Source organism: Notamacropus eugenii, chromosome 1 (assembly GCF_028372415.1).
Source record: "Notamacropus eugenii isolate mMacEug1 chromosome 1, mMacEug1.pri_v2, whole genome shotgun sequence".
NCBI classification, from domain to species: Eukaryota; Metazoa; Chordata; class Mammalia; order Diprotodontia; family Macropodidae; genus Notamacropus; species Notamacropus eugenii.
The window spans coordinates 723,782,506-723,810,472 of NC_092872.1; the positions used below are offsets into that span (position 1 = coordinate 723,782,506).

Consider the following 27,967-nt stretch of genomic DNA (forward strand, 5'->3'; position numbering starts at 1 on the left):
AGTCTGGCAGGAAAGGGCTGTCTCACTGGAGTGGGGGGAGGTGAGGTCCAAGAGCAGGAGTAGTAGCCAGCCTCACAGCAAGGGGCCTGCAGCAAGGTTCCAAGCCTGGGGCAACTCACCAGTGAGGTCCCCTCCTGAAAACCAGCAGCCCCCTAGGAAAGTGAGCAGTCTGTGCAGTGGAACAAGGCCCCACCCCAGCAAACCCACCCCCAGCATAAGCCACCAGCCAGGCCTTGATCACATTGCTGACCAGTAGTGAAGTCCTGCCCTGGCATGGGCCAACAGGGAGACCCCATCCCTGGGGCTTACCAGCAGAGACTCTGTTTCCATAGGAACTCAGCAGCAGGGCCCCAACTGTGGGGCAGATCAGCCACAAAATCCTTCCTCCAGGATTAGTCATCAGAAAGACTCTGTTTTCATAGGAACCCAGCAGCAAGACTCTACACCCAGGGGAGACCAACAGGAAGGCCCCCTCAACCCAACCCTAGTACAAACCAGAATGGAATCCTACCCTCCAGAGGAAGCAAACAGCTAAGCCCTGAAGCTCCATGAATGCCAGTGGTAATATCCAAAGCCCCATCACATAAAGCTTAGGACAATGCAGAACCAGCACCTAATTCTCACATAAAAGTACCAAGTCACAAAACAAGGCAGAAAAATTGAGCAAAATTCTATCCTCCCCTCCCCACACAAAAAAGGTTGATTATAGGAAGTTACTATGGTAATAGGAAGGATCAAGGCATAAATTTAGAAGAGGACAATAGAGTCAAAATGGCTACATGTGAAGCCTCAAAGAAAAATGTGATTTGGTCTCTTGTTCCAAAAGAATTCCTGGAAGAGCTTAAAAAGGATTTTAAAAAAGCAAATTAATGAAGTAGAAGAAAAATTGGGAAAAGAAATGAGAGTAACACAAGAGAATCATGAAAAAAGAGTCAATCGCATTCTCTTTTGTATTATTTATTTCTCTGTGTAACTTATAGAACAGGTGTTGCTAACAAGGGGTTCAATGGACCTTAGATGGCTTCCCCTGATTTAGCACATAGTCTCAGGATGTGGCTTTTAGTGAATTTATGACAAAGCTTGCAAGTAACAGTTATGCTCTCTCTATCTTTGGGACCATCTGTACGAGACTTTTACTTTCCCCTTTGCGATCATACTTTCTGTTCTTGTACTTTATACCGGCTACTTATAAACTTACTGTACTAACTGGGAGGGGAACCGGTGGTTAGGGTTAAGGGATACAATTTAAACACACTTACCTTGTAACAAATAAGTATAGAGTCTAGGAAAACAAACCCACACATTGACCCTGACATAAAACGTATACCTTCTTCACCTCTAGACTATCTCCTCTCTGACAAAATAGAAACCAAAAAAATTGTAGTCATTTCAGGGGCCAGGACCAAGCAGGTATCAGAAAAGACTGGATCCACAGTTCAAGTTCAACAGTTGGAGTAGAAAATGGTGAACAAGCCTGCAAAGTGGGGTGCTTTAGCCTGTGCAAAGCTTGGTGGCAATAGATGAGATGTGTTATAGGGGAAAGTGGGCAAGTTTGTTCGATCATATTGTGCTTAAGGTGAGGGATGTGAAGTCAGTCTAGAAAAATGGGTTGGAGCAAAAAGCCCCTAACTAAACTGCATCCCCTCTGACTCCAGTGATGCCACTACCCAGCCTATGGTTCAAAGAGGTCAAAGAAGAAAGGTTATCTCCCAGGCTTGTGAGGATAATAGGAGATAATATTTGTAAAGCACTTTGCAAACAAAGGTATAGATAAATGTTAGCTATTATAATTGCATGTAATAGATATATTTTATATGCATATTTCAGCTCTTTTTTTTGTAGTGGCAAAGAATGAGATACAATGGTGTGCCAACAAACGATATATAAATTTGATGGAATACTGTTGTGCCATAAATATAAAAAGGGATGGTTTTAGAGAAAACAGAATTTGTATAAATTGATGCATACTGAAGTGAGCAGAAGCAAAAGAGCAATATGTACAATAATACTATAAAGAAAAACAACTTTGATAGGCTTAAGAAGTCTGACCAATGCAATTATCAGAGACCCAATGATGAACTACACTATCCAAGTCTTGACAGGAGGGTAATAGACTCCAGATGCAGAAGGAGACATTTTTTGGATTTGTCTAAAATGGGAATTTATTTTGATTGTGTGTACTAGTTGCAAGTGTTTTGATTTTCTTTCCTTTTTTTTTCATTGGGGAGGGGAGGAAGGAAAAAGAAAAAGATGATTTTATGTATTAAAAAACAAATTAAGAAATAGGTTGAAGGTAGCGTGTGAAGAGCTTTAAATGACAAACAGAAGCATTGTTAGTTCGGCCATTTCCCAAATTATGGACAGTCCCTTAGTTTCCAGGTCTTTGCTACCACAAAAAGAGCTGGTATATACATACATATGTGTGTATGCACATACATATATGTGTATATATAGATATGTGTCTGTATTTGTACCTATCAGTACTTTTCTTCTTTCTCTGATCTGTTTGGGGTTTTGGCCTAGTAGTGGTACCAATGGATTTTTGCAATTAAAATTTAACAAAAGAATAAACTGAGGCAAATCTCTGAGGAAGACAATATTTATTAGAGGGGGCATGCTGTGTATCAGCCAATGGGTCAACGAATTGTCCCAATTTATGCCAAAGACCTTGAGCAAAAGGATAGTTGCCCTCTCACAGGTTTTGGGGAATACAGAAAAAAGAACAGAACAGGGTAGATGACATCATGGGATAAATGACAAAATGATTGGTTGCCAAGCTGAGGCACAGGGAGCAATGTGATAGGTAGGAAGGTTGGTAGTGGGTATAGCAACAACACTTTTTCTTTTCTCAAGAGATTGAGAAGTGCTCATTGAGTGCAACTGCAAGGTTCTAGAGATAATGGACCAGACCTTTATGGACAGCAAACCAGACATTCTTGAAAGATAGCTTGGTAGTGTAAAGATATTAGACCTGATGACTCCCTCACATACATTTCCTAAGATCAGTTAAATTTCATGAGAATCAAGGATTAGCAGAAGAGCTGTATTTTTAAACTTAACCCATTACAGATCAGCTGACTTCCAAAGGAAGTTCAGAGACAGAGAACCATGACTTAAGCAGTTACAGGACAAAGGCAATTGATTTTAAGTAGGATCAATAAGTAAATGATTCAGGACCAATGTTAATCTTCCCAGGATTGAACAGTATGTTATAGGGAGGAAGCACACAGCCCTGTTTCACTCCAGTGGTCACTGGGAGCATTGTCCATTATCCAAGCCTCTGGCAAGCATGCATCAGAAAACTGATGTACAATATTGGTACACTTCTCTGGGCAACCAAATTTTGACATAATTCTTCATAAGCCCTCACAACTGACAGTATCAAAGGCCTTAGATCTATAAACATTGTGTGCAGACCTCTGTTCTGCTCCTGGCATTTCTCTTGGAGTTGTCCAACTCCATATCAACTGTTCCTTGACCCTTTCTGAAGCCACACAGGTTCTCAGGTACGTGACCATTTTCCATGTGAAAGATCAGCCTATTAAGAAGGACTCTGGAAAGGATCTTGCCAGCAATGACTAAGAGAGAGAATCCCCTTGTGTATTGCGATGGACAATGGAGGTATCCTTGAACTCCTCTTTCCATATAACCCAGAAAATTCCAGTCAGCTTTTATATGAGCAGTGAACCCCCTACCTCATAAATCTCAGCTGGAATAGAATCAGCACCAGGTGCTTTGCCACCTGAAAGGAACCAAATGACATTCAAAACCTCTTTTTCAGTTGGAAGTTCAGCTAGGGAGGGATTGACTTTAACCCGAGGTAAACAGTCAGTGACTTCAGCATTGATTGATGATGGTTTGTTGAGAACATTATGGAAGTGTTCAGCCCATCTCTCTAGGATCATGTCTTTACCACTAATCAATGTGGCTCCATCAGCACTGAGGTGTTGAGATGCACCATAGGTCATTGTCCCATAAATAACCTTCAGGGCATCATAAAAGCACTTTGGATTGTTACTCTCAAGAGAAACTGAATTTCATCTTCCTTCTTACTGAGCCAGGAATTCTCTATCTTTCTAAGCTTCACTTATACTTTACTTTTGATGGAATTAAATACTGCCTTCTTAGAGATAAATGAATTATCCTACTAGTAAACCCTGCAGAGCTCTCATTTTTTCATTTACCAGCTTCTGAATTTCTCCACCATTTTCATCAAACTAGTCTTGGTATTTGTGAATGTTCTGACCCAGGTGAGCAAATGCAGTGCTGTACATCAAATCTCTGAAAGTTGCCCACTCCTTTTCTGCTCCACTGTTGCCAAGTGTGTTGGTTTTCCTTTCCCTCCATCAGCAACAAACTATTCCCCCTCAGAGAAGAGCTTTGATCTATTGACATTAATTCTTCTGGCGTTCATTTTGCCTTGGGGGATTGTTGAATGTGAATATTTAGACTGGAAAGGAAAAGTCCATGATCAATCCAACACTCTTTGCCACACATTGCCTTTGTCACTATCATGTCCTGTCTCTTCTCTTTACAATCACACAGTCTATTAAATGTAAATTTTGCTGCGAGGGTGCATCCACAAAGTTTTATTGCATTTAGGTAAATGGAAGACAGTGTTGGTGATGAGAAGGTCATGAGGTACACAAATCTTCAGTAGTAAGTGACCATTGCTGTTGCTTTTTCCAACTCTGTTCCTCCGAAGGACTCTCTGCCATATCAGGCAGACTGAGCCTACTCTAGCATTAAAGTCACCTAGAAACATAAGATTGTCCTCTTTTGGCACATTGATGATAAGGGTTTCCAAGTCTTCATAACGTTTTTCTTTGACTCCATCAGGGTTCTTCATAGTGGGAGCATAGGCACTGATGATGGTGGCATGGCATTTTCCTGTGAGTGGCAATTGCATTGTCATGAGCCTGTCATTGACTCCTTTTGGCAGACATACAAGCTTGTTGACTAGATCAGTTTTGATTGCAAAGCTTACTCCAGCTTTATGGTGTTCCCCTTCACTACAACTGCTTCAGAAAAACATATATTCAGCCCCAACTTCAGTAATCTGACCTTCATTTTCCAGCCTTATTTCACTCAAACCTGCTCTTTGGATGTGATATCTGCTGAGTTCTCTTGCAACAAGAGCTGTTCTTTCAGATCTTCTGGATTTTGTGTTGTCTATAAGTTGTGTACCTTTGCACAGTCAGAGTGTTACCTTGATCAATAATTCTGTGGGCTGTGGTCCTTCTGAGTGAATGGTCAGCAGGCTAAAGTAAGAGAAAGTGGAAAACATGAATGAGTCTGAAATTGTATTTTCTATGTGATTTTATGAGGTTAAGTGAGGTCTAGTTACCTTTACAGGAATTATAGAATCCATATGATTCATTATTCTCCTATGATTTTTAGGTTTCTAGGATGCATAAATTCATGCATTTAAGCATAGAGGAAAATAGGAAGCTCTCTTTGATTGGCACACTGAAATTTCCAAAAAAATGGAAAAAATATACCTAGATCATGACTTTGGGGTCCTGTGTTGTTGTTATCTTTATGTCTATGTTAAGTGTGAAAACTGGCAAGTGTTCGTTTTTGTCGCATCTTCTTGGTCTATCTATATTTGGTGAGATTAATTTAGAGATTTAATTAGAGTTTTAAATAAAAGGGAACATTCAGTAATGAAACTCATTCATTTCACTTCACTGGGGTTGACGTCCCATCTGGGAAATAATTATTCTTCCTCTTAGTCTGATCCAAGGTTATACAGAGAAGCCTTGTGGATGCAATGAATGTGGGAAGGCTTTCCTTGCGAGTCCCAATCTTGTTATGCATCAGAGAATACATACTGGATAGAAATCTACAAATATGTGGATATTAGGAAACCTTCGGTGTGAGGCCATGAGTTGGGAATGTGGGAGATGCCTGAAGGCTTAACTCAAGAGCTTACAATTTATTCTATGACAGAATCGTTGTAGGGACCCTTAGACTGTGCCTGCAGTGATTTGTTTCATAGTGTCTGGCTTGTGGTTTTTATTGCCATTTCTGGTGATGTACATAAGGATATTTTTACTTAAAATTTCATGACTTCAAGGACCATTTCTGGGGAATACAAAGGAATCGATGCTGCTTGCTAGGAAGCATATATACAACCAAATAATTAAGGGCTTTCTCTCTTTTTTAGGATCTTTGTATATTGAAGGTTTATCCCTTGTTCCCTTACAGAATCAAAGTGAGCATTCATCTGTAGAAATGCAGGGGGAATAGTTATGTGCACCTTTGATCCTCCCTTGAAAGAACAACTCAAGACCATCCGGATGGCATTGGCCAGGAAATTTGGAAGGAGAATTCCCTCACAAGACTCATATTCATATGTATTAACTGGCTATGTCATATATGCCTATGAGGCTTTATTTGCTTTTTGATTTCTTTTGCTTTTACTCTACCCATGGATCTCCTGTTATAAATTCCTAGATGTGCCCATGTGGGTCCCCCATAGCAATTGAAACCATAAATAAAATCAATTATATTCCTCTTGTTAGTTAACTTTGAGTAAACTGAGAAACATTAAAATTCCATATATTTATTTCTTATAAGAATGAGCCATTACTGTGCTCAAAGCTTAGATCTAAGAGTTTGTGTAATATATAATACCTCAATCTCCATCAATTTCCTTCCTATAACCCCAGAAAAGTTGAGAGCATCACTAGCACATTGGAAAGCTGGGACTTTTTCTTTACAAACATGGAAAGTTGGGAAGCCATAGCACTTCCCCAATCTGAATACAAATTTGGAGAAGCTCAGTATTTTTCCATGCCCTCTTCCACATGGTTGTAAATAATGTCCTCTAGTAGATATATTTTGGATTCGAACCCAGGTCTTGCTGAATCTAGGCCTGTTTCTCTAACCTAGCTGCCTGTATTTGTTATGTGGAGTTGTATGTAATAGACATGTGCACACATACCCACACCCACACCCACACAGACACACACACACAGACTGCTATCATTTGGTGCATTGAACTTTGATCAAATAATTTAGTAGAATAACATGGAAAGGATTTGGGAAGGTTTTTGGTAATAAAAGTTATAGTAATTTAAAAAGAATACAAAGAAAGAATGAAAAAGTAAACTCCTAAGTAGAGAAAAGCTTAAAAAAATCTGAAATGTATGTGCCACTTGTTACCAGTAGGTGTCACTGTAATAAAAAGTCAACTGGACATGTTCTTTTTACTCCCATAGAATCTGTTTTATTGTATTTTATTATTTTATTTTTTCACTTAGCAAGCATTCATTTTTTTCTCCCTCTAGCTTTCCCCATCCATTGAAAAAGAAATAAAGAAAAAATATGAAATCCCCCCATGTCACATAAGCACAGTCAACCTAAACATTCCCATAGGAATCACATCCAAAAATTTATTTCTTATTCTGTGCATTAGTTTCTAATGGTTCTTTCATTAAATGATCAGACCTTTGTCAACTCCTTGGAGTCATGGTCAATCATGCAGTTGGTCAGAGTTCTTCAGAATTTAGAAACTGTTTTTTAGAATGTCGACATTAGAACATATATTGCATACATAGCCCATAGGAAGAGGCTCCCCAACAGAGTTTAAATGGAAGTTAGAGGAATTATTTAACTCTAAAGTTGTCTGGGATCATAGACTTTGAAATGGCATCAAAAGCAGCAAACACAAGCCAGCCAGAGTGCCCCCAAGTAAAGAATGTCTTTTTTTAAATGGCTTTTGTCTGGTACTGATTTGAACTATATGTTCCTAGAAAACTCAGGGTTAAAACCTTTCTAGTACATAATCAAAATGGATTGGAGGCCATTTTTCCAGAATACTGAAGAAACCTGCAGGAATGGCTACTAACCTACTTTTGGTGATCTATAAAAAAGATCAATGAAAGGATGAATAGTCATACAATTGAAAATGGACAAATGTTTGGATTTTCAGAGAAAGACAAATAGAATATTCAGACTTGAAACAGACCACTGAGCTTGATTCACTTGCTATCAAAATTCTAGAATTTATTGATGCAGTAATATGGTTTGTGAGCATTTTAAATAGGTGCCAATGATCACTTCAAGTTATCATAGAGTGAAGAAAAAGTCCTAGCAGACAAACCTAATTACCTTTCTTCAGCAAGATTATTAAATCTGAGCAGCAGGAATACTGTTGGTATTCTAGTGCACCTAGATTTCAGAAAGATATTTGATAAAATCTATGATGAGCATCTTATGGAAAAGATGAAGAGATGTGGGATAGATAACAGTACAGGTGGGTGGATTTGCAACCACTTGAATAATCAGACATAATGAAAATCACTGTTAATAGGAAGGAAAGATGGTATCTAGTGTGATGCCTCAGGGATCTTTGTCATTATGCCAAAATCAACAGCATTTTTAAAAAAATCAATGGCTTGAAGTCATGGATGGCATGCTTACCAAATTTATAAATGACACAAAACTGGGAGGGACAGACAACTAACAACAAAATTCATAGTATAGAGTTTTATTTAAACTTGAATTCAAAACATTCCATGCAAGATGGAAAAAGAGTGGCACTTCTGAAATCCTATAATTCTATGATCCTGAGTGATATTTTAACTATTTTTAGGAGAGTAATGTGAAGGATTATTTCATTATTTTTTAAAAATCTTGGCTTAACACTTTGTCATATAGCAATTGGAAAGTTTGGTTCTAACATCAACTTATTTCAACACTTGGTTTTAATGGCTTTCATAATTTAGAACATAAACATTCCTCAAAAACATATGGATGGACTCAAATTTAAGATATACACCTTAAGCCTGTTGTCAACAATCCATTCCCATTGAATCTCATGGGTACTAATGATTCTGAGAATCTAGGAAGTATGGCTAAGGGTCAGAGTCCTGAAACAGAAAGTGAAGCACTTGAGGTCTCAGGTGATCTTTTATCACTCTTTCTTGTGAAAGCCATAGTATTTATTCCAAAGAGAAAGGTTAACTTGAAAAAGTAAGTAGTGGTGAAGAAGGTGTGTAAGAACGTTATTTAGATTTCTGGACTATGAGTTGGAGTATACCAAATCAGAGATGGGAAAAATAAATTTGTATCTCACATCCAATAACAAGATAAACTCCAAATGAATAGATGATGTAATTAGAGAAGGTCATGTCATAATTAAATTAGAACTCAACAAAGAAGATTTGTTTTGCAGTTAGAGATAGTTGATGACAAAACAAGGAATATCAGTGACTCATTTCACAGCATACCTTACATATCAGGTCTATCCTTCCTTCTCCCAAACCAGAATTTAATTTCAAAAGATTAAGAAAAAATGTTATTTCCCCTTCCTTTCACCTCAAATACAACACTTTGTCTAATAGTAAAACTTATTTCACTTATTGCAAGCATTTATATAGTGCCTACTATGTGTCACTGTGGTAAGCAATTTTACAAATATCTCATTTGATCCTCAAGACAACCTTGGGGCAAAGGTACTATTATTATCCTAATTTTACAGTTGAGGAAACTGAGACAAGCAGATAAGTGACTTGCCCAGGTTCCCACAGCCAGTGTCTGAAGCTGGGTTTGAACTTGTCTTCCTGATTCCAGGCCTACATTATGTGACTTTTTGCAAACTGGAGCAATGGGATTATTTCCAAACCGATTTCAAATTTATAACAAGCCTATGGAAGAATATAAGGAAGAATCCCTGACCTAATTACTCACCTGGAAATGCAAAAATAACAGATCAGGACGAAAAGATTAGACTAACATGGAAACTTTTAATGATCTTGGGAAAATGCAGCAAGCAGGGATGTAGCGATTACGTAACATGTTTTGGGGAAAATGCTGCAAATTAAGACAGTTTTAAAAAATATTATTGGATTTTGATTTAGTTTTATAAAGACAAGTAAAACAAAAGGACGAGTTTGAAGTTGGCAAAAATTAAATCACTGTCGTCATTACTAGAAAGAGAACCCTTAGTGCTCCCACATGAGAAAACTCATTTAGATGAGAAATACTTTTCTCTGGGAACTTCCTATTTCAATAGAGTGTCCTTTGTCAGTCATTGCCAGAGGCTTCTTCTCGGTTTACTGGGTCTCTTGCTTTCATGGTCAGTTCATCAGGCAGTGGGTTCCAGCTTAAACAGTCAGCTTTTGCAGGTGCCTAAGTGACTGGACCTGGAGTCAGAAAGACCTGAGTTCATATCTGGCCTCGGACACTTCCTAGCTGTGTGGCCCTATACACGATGTTTATCCTCTCTCTGGCTTAGTTTCCTCAACTGTAAAACGGAGATTCATAATAACACTTTACTTTCCAGGGTTGTTATGGGGACCAAAGGAAATAAGATATGTAAAGTGCTTTGCAAAATGCCACCTAAAAGCTATTATGGAGCCCTGCTCTGATCTCCCTATAGCTTATTTGCCTTTTAGATCCTGCCAATGGAAATATGGCAGTCAGGAGGCATTTACTAAACCTGTACTTTGTGCCGGAAACTGAGATAAGTCCTGGGGATACAAAGAAAGACAGAAAAGAAGGCATTTAAGTAGAGCAATGGCTGGAGGACTGAACTTAAAGAATCTGAGTTTGAAATTTGATTCAGACTTTGGCTATTTGACTCTGGGTAAATCATGTCCTTTATCAGTTTCAGTGTCCCCCTCTGTAAAGTGGATATACTAGCATTTGCCTCACTGGGTCATTGTGAACATCAGTGAGTTAACCTATATAAAGCATTTAGGAGACCTGAAAGTGTTATAGAAATGTTAGCTGCTGCTGCGGCTGCTGCTACTAATATTATTACTCCTCCACTACTACTACAACTACTAAAACAATAGCAACAGCAGCCACCAGCACCAGCACCGCCACCACTACCACTACTACTACTACTAACATCAATACCTATTCAGAAGGACCTTACAGTCAAGTGGAGGATACAACATGCATACCACTATGTATGGACAAGATACATACAGGACAAATGGAAGGTAATCAGCCATTGAAAGGCAGTAGCATGAAGGAAGACTAGGAAAGCCTTCTTGAAGGAAGTGGGATTTTTCTTATGACTATGTTTCTATCCTATTTTCAAAAACATTGCTGAATTGTCTTGGCAGTGTGTTCTCTCATAGATCCTCCAGACACTGGCTTGTCAACATTCTTTTGGTGCTTCTGGACACCATTGGATTATTTTATAACATCTTTCATTGCAATTCTCTCAGGATTTCTCTCTCTTTCTTTGTTTTGACAATTTCTGGCTTCACTCTGTACAAAATTTTTTACTCCTTCTTCTCATCAACCAATCTCCTTTTCTCCACTCTCTCTACCCCCAGTGCTTCTGGGCTTTTCCTCTGGGGCTGAGGAGGGCCAATTAAATGCCTCTTCTGATGACAACACTTCAGGTATCTTATGGTATCTTCAAGAGAGGTAGCAAGGTGTATGGTCAGTAAACATGCTGAAGTTGGAGTCAAGGTGGGGCGCAGGTTGGATTCTGGATTTGGATAATTATTTACTCTCTCTATGTTCCTCTCTCTGAGTCTGAATTTCAACTAATTTTTTTTTAATTTCTTTGAATTAATTTCTTAACTTAATTTCAACTGTAAAATGGTGATAATAATCTCATGAGTCCCACACAGGGTTGTTGTGAGGAAAGTGCTTTTTAAACCTTAAGGCACTATAGACATATGAGTGATGATTGTATTTCTTATTTCCTCATTCTCCCTTATTGGTGGAGTTCATATAGGAACAGACCAAAGGGAGTTGCCCTGCTAGTCTTCTTAATTTTTACTGTTTTGTGGACTGTTGTACAGATGGATAAAATAGCTGGTTTTTCTCAATTAAGAAGAGTATTAGGATATAAGTTCATCTGCCAGGGAGTCTCTGAAATCATGACAAGGATGACATATAACTTGTCTTCTTCCTACATGATTTTAATTTATTTCTCTAGGCCTTCATAATATGAAAGTTTTTTATTGTATAGAGTTTGAAGTTTATGTGTTGGGTACAGTCACATCTAGTAAATTTTTTTCTTAAATTTTTATTTAAATTTATTGTCATTTAAATTTTTAATTTTTTAATAAAATTTTATTTCAAATATTTTAATAAAATATTTTAATTTTTAAATTTCATTTTTATCTTTATTAAATACATCTTATTAAATTAAATTTTAATTTTAAATTATGTATTTAAATCATTTATTAAATATATATTTATAAATTAAACATTATTAAATAAAATTTTAATTTAATAAATAGAAGCTTATCTAAAAATAAATTTTTAAATTTTTACTTAAATTTCAATGTGTAAGGGAGGTATTGGAGGGAGCTTCTCAGGTCTACTGGACTGAAGAACTTCCCATGGTGTGACCATGCAGACTGCCTGCTTCATGTTAAAGCTGAGCATGTAGTTAGGCCAGTTCTGATGACTTATGACATGATCTTTTGCTAAAGCACATGGAAGATCAGATCTAGTCTTTTTTCAGCTGTGTCTGATTCTGTCACCCTATCTGTGGTTTTCTTGCCATTTCCTTTTTCATCTTATTTTACCAATGGGGAAACAAGACATATTGGGTTAAGTGCCCTGTCTGGGATCACATTAGGTTTGAAGCTAGGTTTGAATTCAGAAAAATGAGTCTCCCTGGTGCCCATCCCAATGCGGTATTGTGCCACGTGGCTATTCCATGTGAGACCAGAAGCTCCTGTTTCATCCCTTGTCTCCTGTGTTGGCAGCAAGGTGAGGGCACATGCCAAAGAGGATTGATCACTAAGAAGAAAGATCCACCGAGTCACGTAAGCTTGGAAGGAAAAGTAACTTCTGTTGTTTCTCTTCTTACATATTCAAGGTGTGCCTTGACTTGGATTTTTTTTGAAGCAAGGAGAGGAGATTTCCAATTCCTCCTCTCTCTGCCTTCCCATACTGCATGTGTAAGAGACTAGACACATATTCATATCAACTAGTGATTTTCCTGTACTTGTGATGCAATCTGAGGAAGATGTTGACCTTTCATAAAAGCAAAGCAGGGTTAACGTTTTCTTAACAATGAACATGTTAGGGGGCGGAGCCAAGATGGCGGAGTAGAAAGACACAAATACACATAGCTCCGAACCCACAACCCATACAACATCGGTATAAAGTAACTCACGGCGAATTCTGGAGCAGTGAGGCCACAGAACAGTGAAGAGAAGGAGATTTCTGTTCCAGAGGGACCTGCAAACCTCTCACAAAAGGTCCGTCACGCTGCAGACGCGGAGCCCAGCCCAGCCCAGACCTGCTGCAGCCGCGGCACCAAGAGGAACAGACCCGAGCAGGCTTCAGGGATGGGATCTCCAGCGGCTGCACAAGTCCCTCCACCCACAGGTGACGGAGGTCGGTGAGAGAGTCTCTTTGGCGGGTCGAGAGGGGAGTGGGGTGCCCACATGGCCCGGGCCCCCTCGGGAGGCAGAAGCTGAGGGGCGGCGGCAGACCGGGGATCCCCGGGCGGGCAGGAGCCTGGATCCATTGTTGAAGGTCTGTGCATAAACCCCCTGAGGGAACTGAGCCTGACAGGCGGCCCTGCCCCAACCTGACCACCTGAACTTAATCTCACACTGAATAGCAGCCCTGCCCCCGCCAAAAGCCCTGAGGCTGGAAGCAGCATTTGAATCTCAGACCCCAAACGCTGGCTGGGAGGATCAGGAGGCGAGGTGGGTGTGAGGAGAATATTCAGAGGTCAAGTCACTGGCTGGGAAAATGCCCAGAAAAGGGAAAAGAAATAAGACTATAGAAGGTTACTTTCTAGGTGAACAGGCATTTCCTCCCTGCCTTTCTGAAGAGGAAGAACAATGCTTACCATCAGGCAAAGACACAGAAGGCAAGGCTTCTGTGTCCCAGCCCACCCAATGGGCTCAGGCCATGGAAGAGCTCAAAAAGAATTTTGAAAATCAAGTTAGAGAGGTGGAGGAAAAGCTGGGAAGAGAAATGAGAGACATGAAGTCAAAGTATGAACAACAAATCAGCACCCTGCTAAAGGAGACCCAAAAAAATGTTGAAGAAAATAACACCTTGAAAAATAGGCTAACTCAATTGGCAAAAGAGGTTCAAGAAGCCAATGAGGAGAAGAATGCTTTCAAAAGCAGAATTAGTCAGATGGAAAAGGAGATTCAAAACCTCACTGAAGAAAATAGTTCTTTCAAAATTAGAATGGAACAGATGGAGGCTAATGACTTTGTGAGAAAGCAAGATATCACAATACAAAACCAAAAGAATGGAAAAATGGAAGATAATGTGAAATATCTCATTGGAAAAACAACTGACCTGGAAAATAGATCCAGGAGAGACAATTTAAAAATTATGGGACTACCTGAAAGCCATGATCAAAAAAAGAGCCTAGACATCATCTTTCATGAAATTATCAAGGAAAACTGCCCTGAGATTCTAGAACCAGAGGACAAAATAAATATTCAAGGAATCCACAGAACACCGCCTGAAAGAGATCCAAAAAGAGAAACTCCTAGGAACATTGTGGCCAAATTCCAGAATTCCCAGGTGAAGGAGAAAATATTGCAAGCAGCTAGAAAGAAACAATTCAAGTATTGTGGAATTACAATCAGGATAACACAAGATCTAGCAGCCTCTACATTAAGGGATCGAAGGGCATGGAATAGGATATTCCAGAAGTCAAAGGAACTAGGACTAAAACCAAGAATCACCTACCCAGCAAAACTGAGTATAATACTTCAGGGGAAAAAATGGTCTTTCAATGAAATTGAGGACTTTCAAGTATTCTTGATGAAAAGACCAGAGCTGAAAAGAAAATTTGACTTTCAAACACAAGAATGAAGAGAACCAGGAAAAGGTGAACAGCAAAGAGAAGTCATAAGGGACTTACTAAAGTTGAACTGTTTACATTCCTACATGGAAAGACAATATTTGTAACTCTTGAAACTTTTCAGTATCTGGGTACTGGGTGGGATTACACACACACACATATACACACGCACACACACATAGAGACAGAGTGCACAGAGTGAATTGAAGAGGATGGGATCATATCTTTAAAAAAAATGAAATCAAGCAGTGAGAGAGAAATATATTGGGAGGAGAAAGGGAGAAATGGAATGGGGCAAATTATCTCTCATAAAAGAGGCAAGCAAAAGACTCATTAGTGGAGGGATAAAGAGGGGAAGTGAGAGAAAAACATGAAGTCTACTCTCATCACATTCCACTAAAGGAAAGAATAAAATGCACACTCATTTTGGTATGAAAACCTATCTTACAATACAGGAAAGTGGGGGATAAGGGGATAAGTAGGGTGGGGGGGATGATAGAAGGAAGGGCATGGGGAGGAGGGTGCAATTTGAGGTCGACACTCATGGGGAGGGATAGGATCAAAAGAGAATAGAAGTAATGGGGGACAGGATAGGATGGAGGGAAATATAGTTAGTCTTATACAACACAACTATTATGGAAGTCATTTGCAAAACTACACAGATTTGGCCTATATTGAATTGCTTGCCTTCCAAAGGGAAGGGGTGGAGAGGGAGGGAGGTAAAGAAGTTGGAACTCAAAGTGATAGGATCAACTGTTGAGTAATGTTCTTGCCACTAGGAAACAAGAAATATAGGTAAAGGGGTATAGAAAGCTCTCTGGCCCTACAGGACAAAAGAGAAGACGGAGACTAGTGCAGAGAGGGATGATAGAAGAGAGAGCAGATTGGTCATAGGGGCAATTAGAATGCTTGGTGTTTGGTGGGGGGAGGGGATAAAAGGGGAGAAAATTTGTAACCCAAAATTTTGTGAAAATGAATGTTAAAAGTTAAATAAATAAATTTAATATTAAAAACAAAAACAAAAAAACAATGAACATGTTATCTGTAATTAGAATTCCGTGACTGCATCAGTGGAACTGGGGATGGGGAACAGCCCAGGCTTCAGTAGCTTTCTCCTGGGACTTGAGATGGCAGAACAATGATCCAGAGAGCTTGGGAAGACCTTAACTTAAGATCCCCCCAGAAATGAACTTAGTTCATAGGAGTGCAAAGCTAAGGCTGCTTATTCAGAAAGGGTGTCTTTGTCCCTGAGTCCTTGCTTATGGATCAAGGCTATGTCTAGGAATCTGTGGGCAAAGATTTTATCTGTGACAACGGTCTTGTTTTAGTACGAATTACTCATTGAATCCTCAGGGATATTGCGGCATTTGCATATGTTCTACGGAGACTTCTTGTTGGTTTACAAAGGATAGGGAACTCCAGTCATATAATTCTCGATATCTGATTTTTTGGGGGGTGCCTGGTAGATACTAACATTTTCAAGATGCAGAGATTATATTGCATAATTTCCACCCTTTTATTTCACAAGCTGCATTGATGCAAAATTCAAAGGCCTTTTCAATTTGTTTATTATCTTTGAATTCTCTATGACATGTTCCATTCCTGACAATCAACCAGTGAGCCCTTAACCCCTAGATCAGGGGTGGGGAACCTGCAGCCTCAAGGTAACATGTGGCCTCTAGATCCTCAAGTGTGACCCTTTGATTGAATCCCAAGTTCACAGACCAAATCCCCTTAATGAAAATATTTGTTCTGTAAAACTTGGACTCAGTCAAAAGGTTGTACGCAAGCACCTAGAAAGTCATATGTGGCCTTGAGGCTGCAGGTTCCCACATCTCTGTTCTAGATATTCTCTCCTCACTTAATTGAAGATAATGGTGATTTGATTCAGAGCCAGATAGCATCCCTAGAACATGACTTTGAAACAATGGGCATTTGGGCAGGTTCATTTCTGCTTTGGGGATGCCTTCGTTCCTTTTTATCTGTTTCATCATTTTCCACCAAAGAGTAACTTGATCTTGTTCACATTCATCATCACAATGAAGATTTTTTCAACCATGTTGAAATATCTTCACTATGAGCCAGTACAAGGATAACACAAAGAAATTCAATGGGTGCCAATTTCATAAATCAGTATCATAATACTGATGATAATTACCAGACCATCCTCCTTTCCCCTATAAAAGACCAGACTGTTTTACATACTCTCCCCTATCTCCACCCCCAAGCTATTCCTATTGCACAGAACCTTTATCAGAGTGTGTTGTTATTCACTTGCCCAGGGATCATCACTGGACAGAGCACAATATGGAGATGATGTCCCCAGCTCAGTTCTTCTGCCTCCTCCTGCTCATACTTCCAGGTGAGGATGGATAGACATGAGTGTGCCATGGAATTATTCACATACTTATTATTCACATGGTTCATCTTTTAGATCATTCAGAACCTGTTTCTGGAGTTTTAAAATATTCTCTTTTTTTTAGTGTATAATATGCCTCTCCCAGTAAAACTGGTCTGGCTGATTCTATTCAAAAGTCTTTTTGTGAAAAATCTAGTGAACAGTTGGTGACATTTGTGTTTTCCTTTTCATTATAGATGCCAGTGGACAGATTGTGGTGACCCAGTCTCCAAGTTCCCTGTCTGTGACTCCAGGAGACACAGTCACCATCTCCTGTAAGGCTAGTCAGGACATCAGCAAGTATTTAGCATGGCACCAGCAAAAACCTGGTCAGTCTCCAAAGGCACTCATCTATGGTACATCCAACCTGTACCCTGGGATCCCATCCCGGTTCAGGGGCAGTGGGTCTGGAACAGATTATACTCTCACCATCAGCCCTGTGGAGGCTGATGATGTTGGAGTTTATTACTGTATACAGCAAAGCAACTGGCCTCCCACAGTGCTCCAGTCCTGCACAAAAACTCCCCAGGCAGTTCAGCTGTCTCTGCCCAGGGGAGCAGTTACTTCCTTTAGTCTCTAGGTCTAAAGAGTCTCCCCTCTCTGGTCAAGACTAATCTAACTTCTTCTTCCTACAAAGCTTATCCTTGTCTCGGCATTTACATCTTACATAGACATTAGCAAAGCTAAGCAAAGGGTCCATATCATAATCTAGGTCATTCAGAAAAAAACACAAACAAACTAATAAACAACCCCAGAGAACACTCTAGTGGCTAACCTTATTGTCCTTAGGGTAAAACAGAAACAACCCTTTTTGGGTTTAAGAACCCTTACCTACTGGAGTGTAACCTCTGCTTTCTGTCCCATTGAACATTGCTTCCCTTCTTTTTCTAATAGAGGGTTATTTTAGTATTTTTTTTCCACTTGTGTTCATCTGGGCCATATTTTTTCATTTCATGTTAGATTGTTAGTTTTACCTGCATATAATTGAGCAACCTTACTCTCAATAATTGTTTTAATTGCATTTTCAGTGGTGGCACATTCCCCTTTTCATTTTTGATACCGGTAATTTGGTTTCCTTCTGTCTTTTTTCTTAATCAAATTACTCAGTGGTTTAGCTATTTTTATTGGTTTCTTCATGAAACCAATTCCTACTTTTATAAGTACAGTATTTTTTTATTTTTAATTTTGTTAATTTCTCATATGATTTTCAAAATTTCCATTTTGTTGTTTAATAAGGGATTTTAAATTTCTTTCTTTTCTATTTTTTTAGTTCCATGCCCAGTTCATTGCTGTTAGAAGTGAGCCCATTTAGCAAGCCCCCAACAGGGAGAAACATGTTCACCTTAAAGAAAGAATAATACCTGTTGTGAAATCAGGAAGGCCTTTATTAATCTTTCTGTCCATTTCCCCTGAATGGATGGGTAGCCTCCCCCAGTAAGATTGCAGGAAGGTTACAGGAAGGCTACAACCCATGGAGCAAGATGGGGCTTCTTATACTGTTTTCTGAACTTTGGATCTCCTGTGACACCATCCCCAGACCATGTGACTCCATGTTTTCCTCTCTGATAGGCCCTTCATTACACAGCTCCTTGGGCCTGTGCCTTAGTCTCTTATCTCTAACCTATCCATGCTAGGTCACAACCCCTATTGCCTAGGAATGTAGACAACAGAACTTTACTTCTCACAATTGATCTGCTCTTTCTCCCTTTTACTGATATATGTGTTTAGAGATTTAAAGTGTCCCCCAAGTATTGCTTTGCCTGCAGATCACAAATTTTGGAATTTTGTCTCATTGTTGTCATGCTCTTTAATGAAATTATCAGTTGTTTCTATGAATTGTTCTTTTACCTACTCTTTCTCATGGAATAGATTAGTTTCCAATTAATTTTTAATTTATTCTTTATTAAATGTCATATTTATTGCATTATGGTCTGAAAAGAGCATCACTAATATTTCTGCTTCTCTGAATTTGTTTGTGACATTTTCCTGCCCTTACACATGGTCAGTTTTTCTATAGACACTAATGTACAGCTGAGATAATGGTATGCACATGTCTCTTCGCAGCTTTTCCCAGAAGTCTATCATGTCTAACTTTAAAAACTTCCATTCAGGATCAGGTAGTTAGTGAAGTGCTTAGAGAGGCAGCCCTGGAGTGAGGAGGACCTGAGTTCCAATATGCCCCCAGGCATGTGACACTTACTAGCTATGTGACTTTGGGCAAGTCACTTAACCCTAATTGCCTCATCTTCCCCTTCCCCTGAAAAATTCCATTCATTTAAAAACTTTTTTCTTATGTATTTTATATTTTTCCTACTTCTGAGAGGGGAAAGTGGAGGACATTCACTAGTATATTTTTATCATTTATTTTTTCTTGCAGTTAATCTGACTTTCAAGAATTTGAATACTAGGCCATTTGGTTCATATATGATAGGCATTGATATTATTTCATTGTCTGTTGTTTTCCTTTAAGTAAGATGTAATTTCCCTGCTTATCTCTTTTAATTACACTTATTTTTAGTTTGGCTTTCTTTGAGCTTATGATTGCTTCAATTTTCTTTAAAGAAAACAAAAAACTTTAGCTGAAGCATAATAGATTCCACTCCAGCCCCTTATTTTAACTCTGTGTGTATCTTTCTGTTTCAAGTGTGTCTCTTGTAAACAACGTATTTTTGGATTCTGGTTTCCAGGCTGTTCAGCCATCCATGTATGTCTATGCCTAGGAAAACTTTTGGTGATGATTTTAATATTACCTAAGGAAGGGTCCTCATAACTCTATTTCCTCATTGTGCTATTTCCTTTCTGAAAAAGAAAATTCCCCCCTTCCTTTTAACCCCTCTGACTACATGATTGGCTGTCAGACATGACTCAAGCATGGAATCAAACAGAGCTAAGGGAGTTACCCTTCCATTATGATATATGTCATTGTTATAATTATGTCCTTCTTTTACCTTTTGTAGCAAATTTCTATAATCAAGAAGTTTTGCAAGTACAATACTAAATTTATTAAATAATAAATTGATATTGGAATGTCTCTGAGTTATTATAATAGAATGAAAGTATGAATGTCTTACAATTTTAAGCTGTATTTGTGGTCAAATTATAATATAGGGATGATATCCTTCTAAGGGGTAAATGATTACACAAAGTAATAAGACATAGATGCAATGCAAAAGTTTTCTAATTAAATGGAATACTAATTTGAGAAGGCAACAGGTTTAGACTCTTTTCTGTCAGAACTATGTACATATGTATGTGACTGGCTCCCAAATTCATATGTCATAGAAATTCAGGCTTTGAATATGTTTTAGTAATTTTTTCTCAAAATTAGATCAAGGATTTTACACACAATTTGTGTTGAAAATGGTAACAAAAGGGAATTTTTTTATCTCAAAACTATCTGTCTGATAATTTTAAAAGACAGGGGAGCTCATGTTATGGTTGGACTCTTAAACATTTTTAAAGATTCTCATGTTATGTACAGGATTTAGATAAGGATAGAACAGCAAACTGTATATAAACTGAAATCTCTGATTTTAAGGTTTAAGAACCAACTTGAAGTGATTGTACTAAAGTGTAATAAATGAGAATTATCTAGGAAACTTTAGATTTGGAACCAGAGCCCTTTTTAGAGCTGTCCTAAGAGTAAAGACTATTGACCAAGAAAAGATATCTAGAGACCAGATAAGATGAAACATCTGGGACTCAAACTGTGCTGATAAAATGGACACTGAGAATGGGTCACTAGGATCCACAGTGGCTTGATGTCAGTTACTATTGATGTGATAACTGTTGTGCTCCTTTGGTCTTTTGTTTCAAGACATTTAAGTTTTCTTGGTTATTTGGTTACTCTCTTCTCAAAACTACTCCATTGTGCACCTTCTGCTTCTTCCTCCCCCTCTTCCTCCCTCTAAAGGCTGGTGAATTTTGATAGTTAACCTGGGGTATACTGGCTATATTCCTTTCTTCCTTCCTTCCTTCCTTCCTTCCTTCCTTTTCTCATAGACCAAACCTTAAACCCATTTCACACTGGAGCTCATAGATTGGACAACAATAAATCCCTGCCCAAGCACCACTTAATGGCTATTTTGGGGCCCTCCCAGCTCAGAGTGAATGTAAACAGTAACTGTTTCTCTTTTAGCCAATAACCCTGAGAATTTTCCCCTCCCAGTTTAATTTGTTTTCATTAAAGTTTCCATCTCTTGACTCACTTCCTAAGGAGTCCTGTTCATTGAATGGGCATTACCTGACTCAAAGTGAGAACCTGAACAGGTCTTAGCTTAAAAGGACAAGGTTCTCCCTGTGCATCCTGGGCCATTTTCAGTCATTCTGATGAATCTGGCCACTGGATCCAGATGGCTCTGGAGGAGAAGTGAGGCTAGTGACCTTGCACAGCCCTCCCTCACCCAAAACAAAGTCAAGTGCAAGTCATGTCTTCTTCTCCATGATGTCATGGTCCTCTTCCAGAAAGAAGGAGAACAACAACAACAACAGCAAGAACAACAACTACCCTTGCTCATTTCATGGATGAATTCATCCCATTTACATTCACAGTTTTGCTTACTAATAGGGCATTTCTCTCCATGTAATTTTGCTCTGTTTAAACTTCTCTCTCTCTTTTTATCCTCTTTCTCCTCTGAAGTTTGCTTTTACCTCTGTCCATTGCCTCCCTTAATCCACTCTCCTTTATTATCACCCTTTCCTTTATCCCCTTCTCTTCCTACTTTCCTGTTGACTAAGATTGTTTTCTACACCTAATTGAATGTCTATATAAATACATTTTCCACTTTTTGAACAATTTAGATGAGAGTGAGGTTCAAGTGTTGCTCACCTCCACCTACCATTTTCCTTCCACTTTAAAAGCTCTTTGTTACATGCCTCTCTTATGTGAGATAATTTTCCTAATTATGGCCCTCCCTTTCCCTTTCTACTAGTGCATCCATCTTCTTGTCCATCCATTTTTTTAGGTCACCCCAAATATAATCAACTCATTCCCATGCCCTCTGTCTATGTAGTGTTTTTAGTTGCTATTAATAATGATAATGTTGTTAGGAGTTATGTATATTATATTCCCATATAGAAATGTAAAGAATTTAACTTTATTGAGCCCCTTATGATTTCTCTTTGATGTTCTCCTCTTTATGCTTATTTTGAGTCTTACATTGGAAAAAAGATTTTCTGTTCATCTCTGGTCTTTTCATCAGGAATGTTTGAAAGTCTTCTATTTCATTAAATGTCCATTTCCTTCCTTGAAGGATTATAATCAGTTTTGCTTGGTAGGTTATTCTTGGTTGTACTTTTAGTTCTTTTGTCTTCCCGAATATCATATTCCAAGCACTCAGCTCCTTTAATGTTATTGTTATTTCATCATTTTTCAGTAGTGTCCAATTCTTCATGATGTTATTTGGGGTTTTCTTAGCAAAGATACTAGAAGAGTTTGCTCTTTCCTTCTCCAGCTCATTTCACAGGTGAGGCTACTGAGACCAACAATGTTAAGTGACTTGCCCAGGGTCACACATCTAGTAAGTATTAGAAGACACATTCGAACTCATGGAGATGAGTCCTGCCTTCCACTTTATCTACTGAGCCATCTAGCTTCTCAATCGGATTTTACAAACACATATTCACTTGACAGAGACAGAAAAATAAGGCTACAAATATTATCATCCTCAATATTTGGAGACATATTGTCCCCAAAATCACTTTTGTTCCTGGAGACACCTTTTCTAGAGAACACTGATACCATCAAATTCACATGCAAATGTAGCATTGTAGTTACATAAGTCTTCCTGTCAGCTAATGCTGGTATGGGTACTGAAGGTGATGAATTCTGGGCTATCTGCAAAAATCTGTTGTGGATCAAGGCCCAGACTCTCAGAGACTTGCTCTGCACACATTTGAAGCTTACAGTATGTGAACTTGTAATCCATCCACCTAAAATAAAGAAAGAAATACTAAGGCAAAGAGCAAAGACTATTTTCCCAGCATTTACATGTTAGCCCATGAGGAAGAGATTGAAGGTATAAATTTAGATGTATATGTGTGTGTGTGAATGCTCAAACACTTATATAAGTGTATATGTAATTATTATGTGGGTATACATATGCTTATGTATATGCCCATGCATAGCAGTACTATATCTGAATAATATTAAAAATTTGAGAATACTGATGTTAATGACTTCAAAAGACAAAATTAATTTGGCAGTTAGTTTGTGGAGTGTATAGAATACTGGGCCTGGAACCAGGAAAATCTAGGTTCAAGTCCAGCCTCAGACACATCAGCTGTGTGACCTTGGGCAAGGCGCTTAACCTCTATTTTCCTCAGATTCCTCAACTGTAAAATGAGGACCATAATAATATCAACCTCCAAGGGTTTTTGTGAGGATCAAATGAGATAATATTTGTAAAGTGCTAAGGCACAGTGCCTGGCATATAGTAAGTGCTATATAAGGGAAAGCTATTCCCAATAATATTCAAACAAAGTCAAAAGACTGAGGAAATCAGAAGAAAATCAAATATATGTCTAATCAAGAACTATTAACCTGGAAAAAAACCAAAGACAGAAAACTTCAAAATCCTGAGATAACCTGAAATCTATATGTGCATGTTATGACATTGATGATTTTCAAGTATTTATGATAAGAAAACTGAAAGGAAGAGACATCTGAAATAAATAAATAGACATAAAGAAAAAAGGTAAACCCAAGTCAACAATCAGAAGGGATTTTCTATCAAAGAAATATTTACATTCTAATAGTTGGGGTGATAAAAAGGTGTTTAAAGAATCCTAATGTCATAAGGGGTCATAGAGGTGCTCCAGTGAGATAGAAGAATTATAGTTCTATGTTCTGTTAGTGCTGAAAGAAGATAGAAAATGGAAGGGCAAGGAAACATCAGCAAAAAATAGGGGACAGAATCACGGGATCTCCCTTTGTTGGGGTGCACAAATAGAAGTATAAACAAAGGTGGAAAGAAGAAGGGGATCACACATCACTTAAGCTTCACTTTTATCTCACATTCTTAAAATAGGGTACAAAGCACATAATACACACACATTCATCTCAACAGGGATTCAGATAGGAACAGGAAGAGGAGAAAGGTAGCTTCAGGGAAAGATTGTCATAAGCAAACCAAAGTAAGGTTATTGAGAGGATAGAGAAGAGGTTAAGAAAGAAATAATAATAAAGAGGTAATGATGAGTATAGAGAAGGAAATGCATGAGAAAATAGGATGGAGAGAAACATACAATTAACTCATCCAAATGAATGTGAATGAGATAAACTGACTCATAAAAAGGCATTGTATAGCAGAAGTGATTACAAAGAAATATCCAGTAATGTGTTTGGCTATTTTCACAAGAAACTTTTTAAAAATATAAAGACTCCCATGTAGTTAAAATGAGTCACAGAGAAATCTATGATGCCTCAACTGAAAATTAAAAAACAAAAGAGGTATAGTGATTGTAATTTCAGACAAGGCAATAACAAAACTAGAGATAATTAATCTCTATTAATTAATAGAGATATATGGAGAAGCTACATTTAGCATATGCCCTTATAGTAGTTCTCTCTCCAGCAGATGTGATCAAGGAGGCTGAAACCTGGGTCCCACAATGACTGCATTGGCATCTTCATTTAGAGGGGAGCAAATGTTCCCATTTTGACCAGATTGTACCCACTGAGTTATCCTCAGAAACCATTGCATTGCTATTATTCACCTTTGAGTGTTATATCCTTTATTTTATGTGAAATTTTCAGTACTGCTAATGATATATATAAACTAATAATATTTATTATCGTGGTCTAAAATGATGATTAAAAGCCCATTTTGACCCTATGGCCCCTCTTCATGTGTGACTTTTCTCACCTGGGAGCCAGAGAATCAGGAGGCAGAGAAAATGAGCCAGGGACACCATCTCCATACTATGCTCTGTCCAGTGCTGATCCTTACACTGTGGAGAGAAATGTCCTACTGATAAAGGCTTTTAGCATGTGGTAGGGAGATTGAAGGGAGGGGACATGTGAAGCAGATGGACTGTCAGGGAATATTCAAGAGCTTCCAGTTTTAGAGTCAATATTCATCCAGGGCTCATGAACAGTTCAACCTCAGGTATCCTCAGTTAGATCTGTAAAGAAATTCAGCTTCAAGGATGCATCTCTCCCTCATGGAGTGGGTGGTAGGTGGTGGGCAGGAGTATAACCCATATTCTTGGTTTCTTTCCTTCAAAGGAAACAGAAAAGTTTTTGTTGTTAAATGACTAAAGTGATTCATAGTCAGTGCCTGACAGAATGATGTTTAGAAATATGAGGGACCTTATAGAACTTCTGCTCCAACCCACCCAGTCTCTTAATAGTGAAACTAAGGTCTACTCGTGCAAAGGTGATTGAAAGAATGTCATGCAGATAATAAGGCCAAACCTTCAAAATAAAGACTATCATCCAGATGTTTGCATGGCACTTTAAACAGGTTCTTCTTTGAGCTTTACAATAATGCTTTGATGCAAGCAGAATGAATATGATCAATCCCACTTTAGAGAAAAGGAAATTGATGTCCACAGATTGTAAACAATTTGGCTCAGATGACTTGGCTGTTAATGAGAACAGCTGAGACTGGGACCCAGATATTCTGACTCCTAATCTAGATGAGGAGGAAGAGGAGGAGAAGGAGGACAGCTAGCATTTCTATAAAATGTTTTATAAAACTTTTTACAAGTATCTTATTTTAACCTCATAATAGTGCTGGAGATGTTTATTGTTATTCTTATTTTGCAAATGAGGAAACAGAGGGTTAAAAAGTGATGTGATTTGCCCAGGGTAATATAGTTAGTAAGTGTTTGAGGCTGGATCTGAATTCAGGATTTCCTGAATCCAGGTCTAGGTCTCTAGCCCTAGCCTCCGTACAACCTTGCTGACCCCCAAAATAATGATGATAATGCAAGATGGCATTTTTATATCACTCGGATGTTTACAAAGTACTTTGCAAACATTATTAGGTGATATAATTATCCTCATTCTACAGATTAAAAAAATTGAGGTTAAGTGACTTGCCTAGGGTCACTCTACTTAGTGTCCAAGAAAGCGTTTGAACCTAGAATCTTTCAAGGCCAAGGCTCTATCCAATATACCACCTAGCTGCCAATATAGGGCCATTGTCATAGACTATACAAGAAGCAATGAAGAGCTAGTCTAGGTTTATTGTGGTGTGAGGAGGACACATGAATGGGCAACATTGAGCAGGAGGAATCAACAAAAATTGGCCCTTGATCCAGTAGGAGTATGGAGGCTATTTGAGAGTAAAGAGTCAAGTAACATTCTGAAGACAGGGAAAGGAAAAGGAAGAAAAGGAGAAAGAAGAAGAAAAGAAGTAGAAGGAAAGAGCCTGAGTGAAAAACCTGCTACGGAAACAAGAAGGAATAGGAATTGGGATAAAGAGGCAGCAATCCTACAGTTATAAAGTGCGAATAACCATAGTTACTGATAGGAAGAGGGTTCAGAGCCCAGGAGAAGAACAAATGCACAGAATTTGGTGACCACAAGCTAGTGTTCAATAAGAGGGCACTGGAACTCCTAAGAAAAGATTTCAAATTAAAAATGAGCACCTTGATGTGCCCTCTGCTCTGACCCTTTATTCTGATAAAGAATATGTCACCAGACTAAGAACTCAGAATAAGGGACTTCTGGGACTGATGGAGTCTCAGAGGAACTTCCATCATTGACCCCTCTCTGTGACCTGGATCACTCCTTATAAGACAGCCTCCTCATCCAGCCTTTCTAGCTTTGGCTGCAATTTCTCTCATTCACCCCTCCCTCTCTGGATGAGATGGAAGATATGGAATATTCCTTGTTCCCCATTACCACTTGCAGGTACTCTCTCCACCTCCATCATTCAGTGACCTCTTTTCCTTTTAAGTTAACTCAATCCAGATTTGCCCAGTGAACAGACAGGTAGCTGTTGTCTACCAACCTCCAGGACACTCTTCATCCTTCTTCATTGAGCTTAGTACATGATTCACTGTCTTCCTTTCCCTCCTCAACTCTTGCACACATACCAGGGGACTTCAACATGCATATTGATACTCCCCAAAAAAACTTACCTCTCAGCTTCTCAGCTTCCTCATTTCCCCTGACGAATACCTCCAACTCACATCAGTTGTACACAGAATGATCATACCCTTTGTCACCTACCAATGCAGCTCCTCCATATTCAAGAAATTTGAAATTCTCTGATCTGATCACAACATAGTATCTATCCCTCCTTCTCTGCCATGTAACTTCAAACACTATTCGTCGCCATTATTATGACCCCTAATCTTTTGACTTTTGAGTCTTTGCTAGGCTGTCACCCTTGTACTGAATACACTGTTCTCCATTTGCCATTTCAAAACCCTAGTTAATTATTTCAGTCTACACTGTCCTCTTGAATCCTTTGCCCCATCATGTTATCACTGATCTTCCCCTGCCAAGTTTAATCCCTGGTTTATTCCCTCCATCCCCTGCCTTCCCTCCTATACACATAATACTGAAGGAAGCTATTCCTGATCCCTCTTAATTTTAGGTTCTTCCTTCTTTAGATTTATCTCCAAGTTATCCTGTACAAACACTTTTTGTACATAGCTGTTTGCATGGTATCTCCTTTATTTGACTGTGAACCCCTTGAGAGTAGGGACAGTTTTTACCTTTCTTTTTATGCTCTATACTCAAGATGGTGCCCAGCACATAGGAGATATTAATAAATGTTTCTTTACAGATTGATAATATTACTTTTCATCATAGTTTGTCCCCTCTTTCATGGAGGATA

The 27,967-nt window shown here is 38.6% G+C and overlaps 1 protein-coding gene and 1 gene segment (V, D, J or C); one reads left to right on the forward strand and one right to left on the reverse strand.

Moving 5' to 3' along the window:
- LOC140521639 (uncharacterized) overlaps positions 1-27,967 on the reverse strand; it is a 264,697-nt gene that overhangs the window by 181,153 nt on the left and 55,577 nt on the right. Inside the window, exons 6-7 of one of the 2 annotated variants that reach the window (XM_072636875.1) lie at positions 25,037-25,390; positions 18,536-23,102 (exon numbers count right to left, since the gene is read on the reverse strand). The exons of the other annotated variant lie outside the window; for it this stretch is intronic. The gene's annotated coding sequence lies outside the window, so the exon portion shown is untranslated. Of the gene's footprint in view, positions 1-18,535; positions 23,103-25,036; positions 25,391-27,967 lie in introns of those variants that run through there. 2 annotated transcript variants of the gene reach the window in all.
- On the forward strand, positions 17,081-17,751 carry LOC140520268 (immunoglobulin kappa variable 3-11-like). The segment is given in 2 exon segments: positions 17,081-17,135; positions 17,369-17,751. Coding segments are annotated over 2 exon segments (438 nt in total).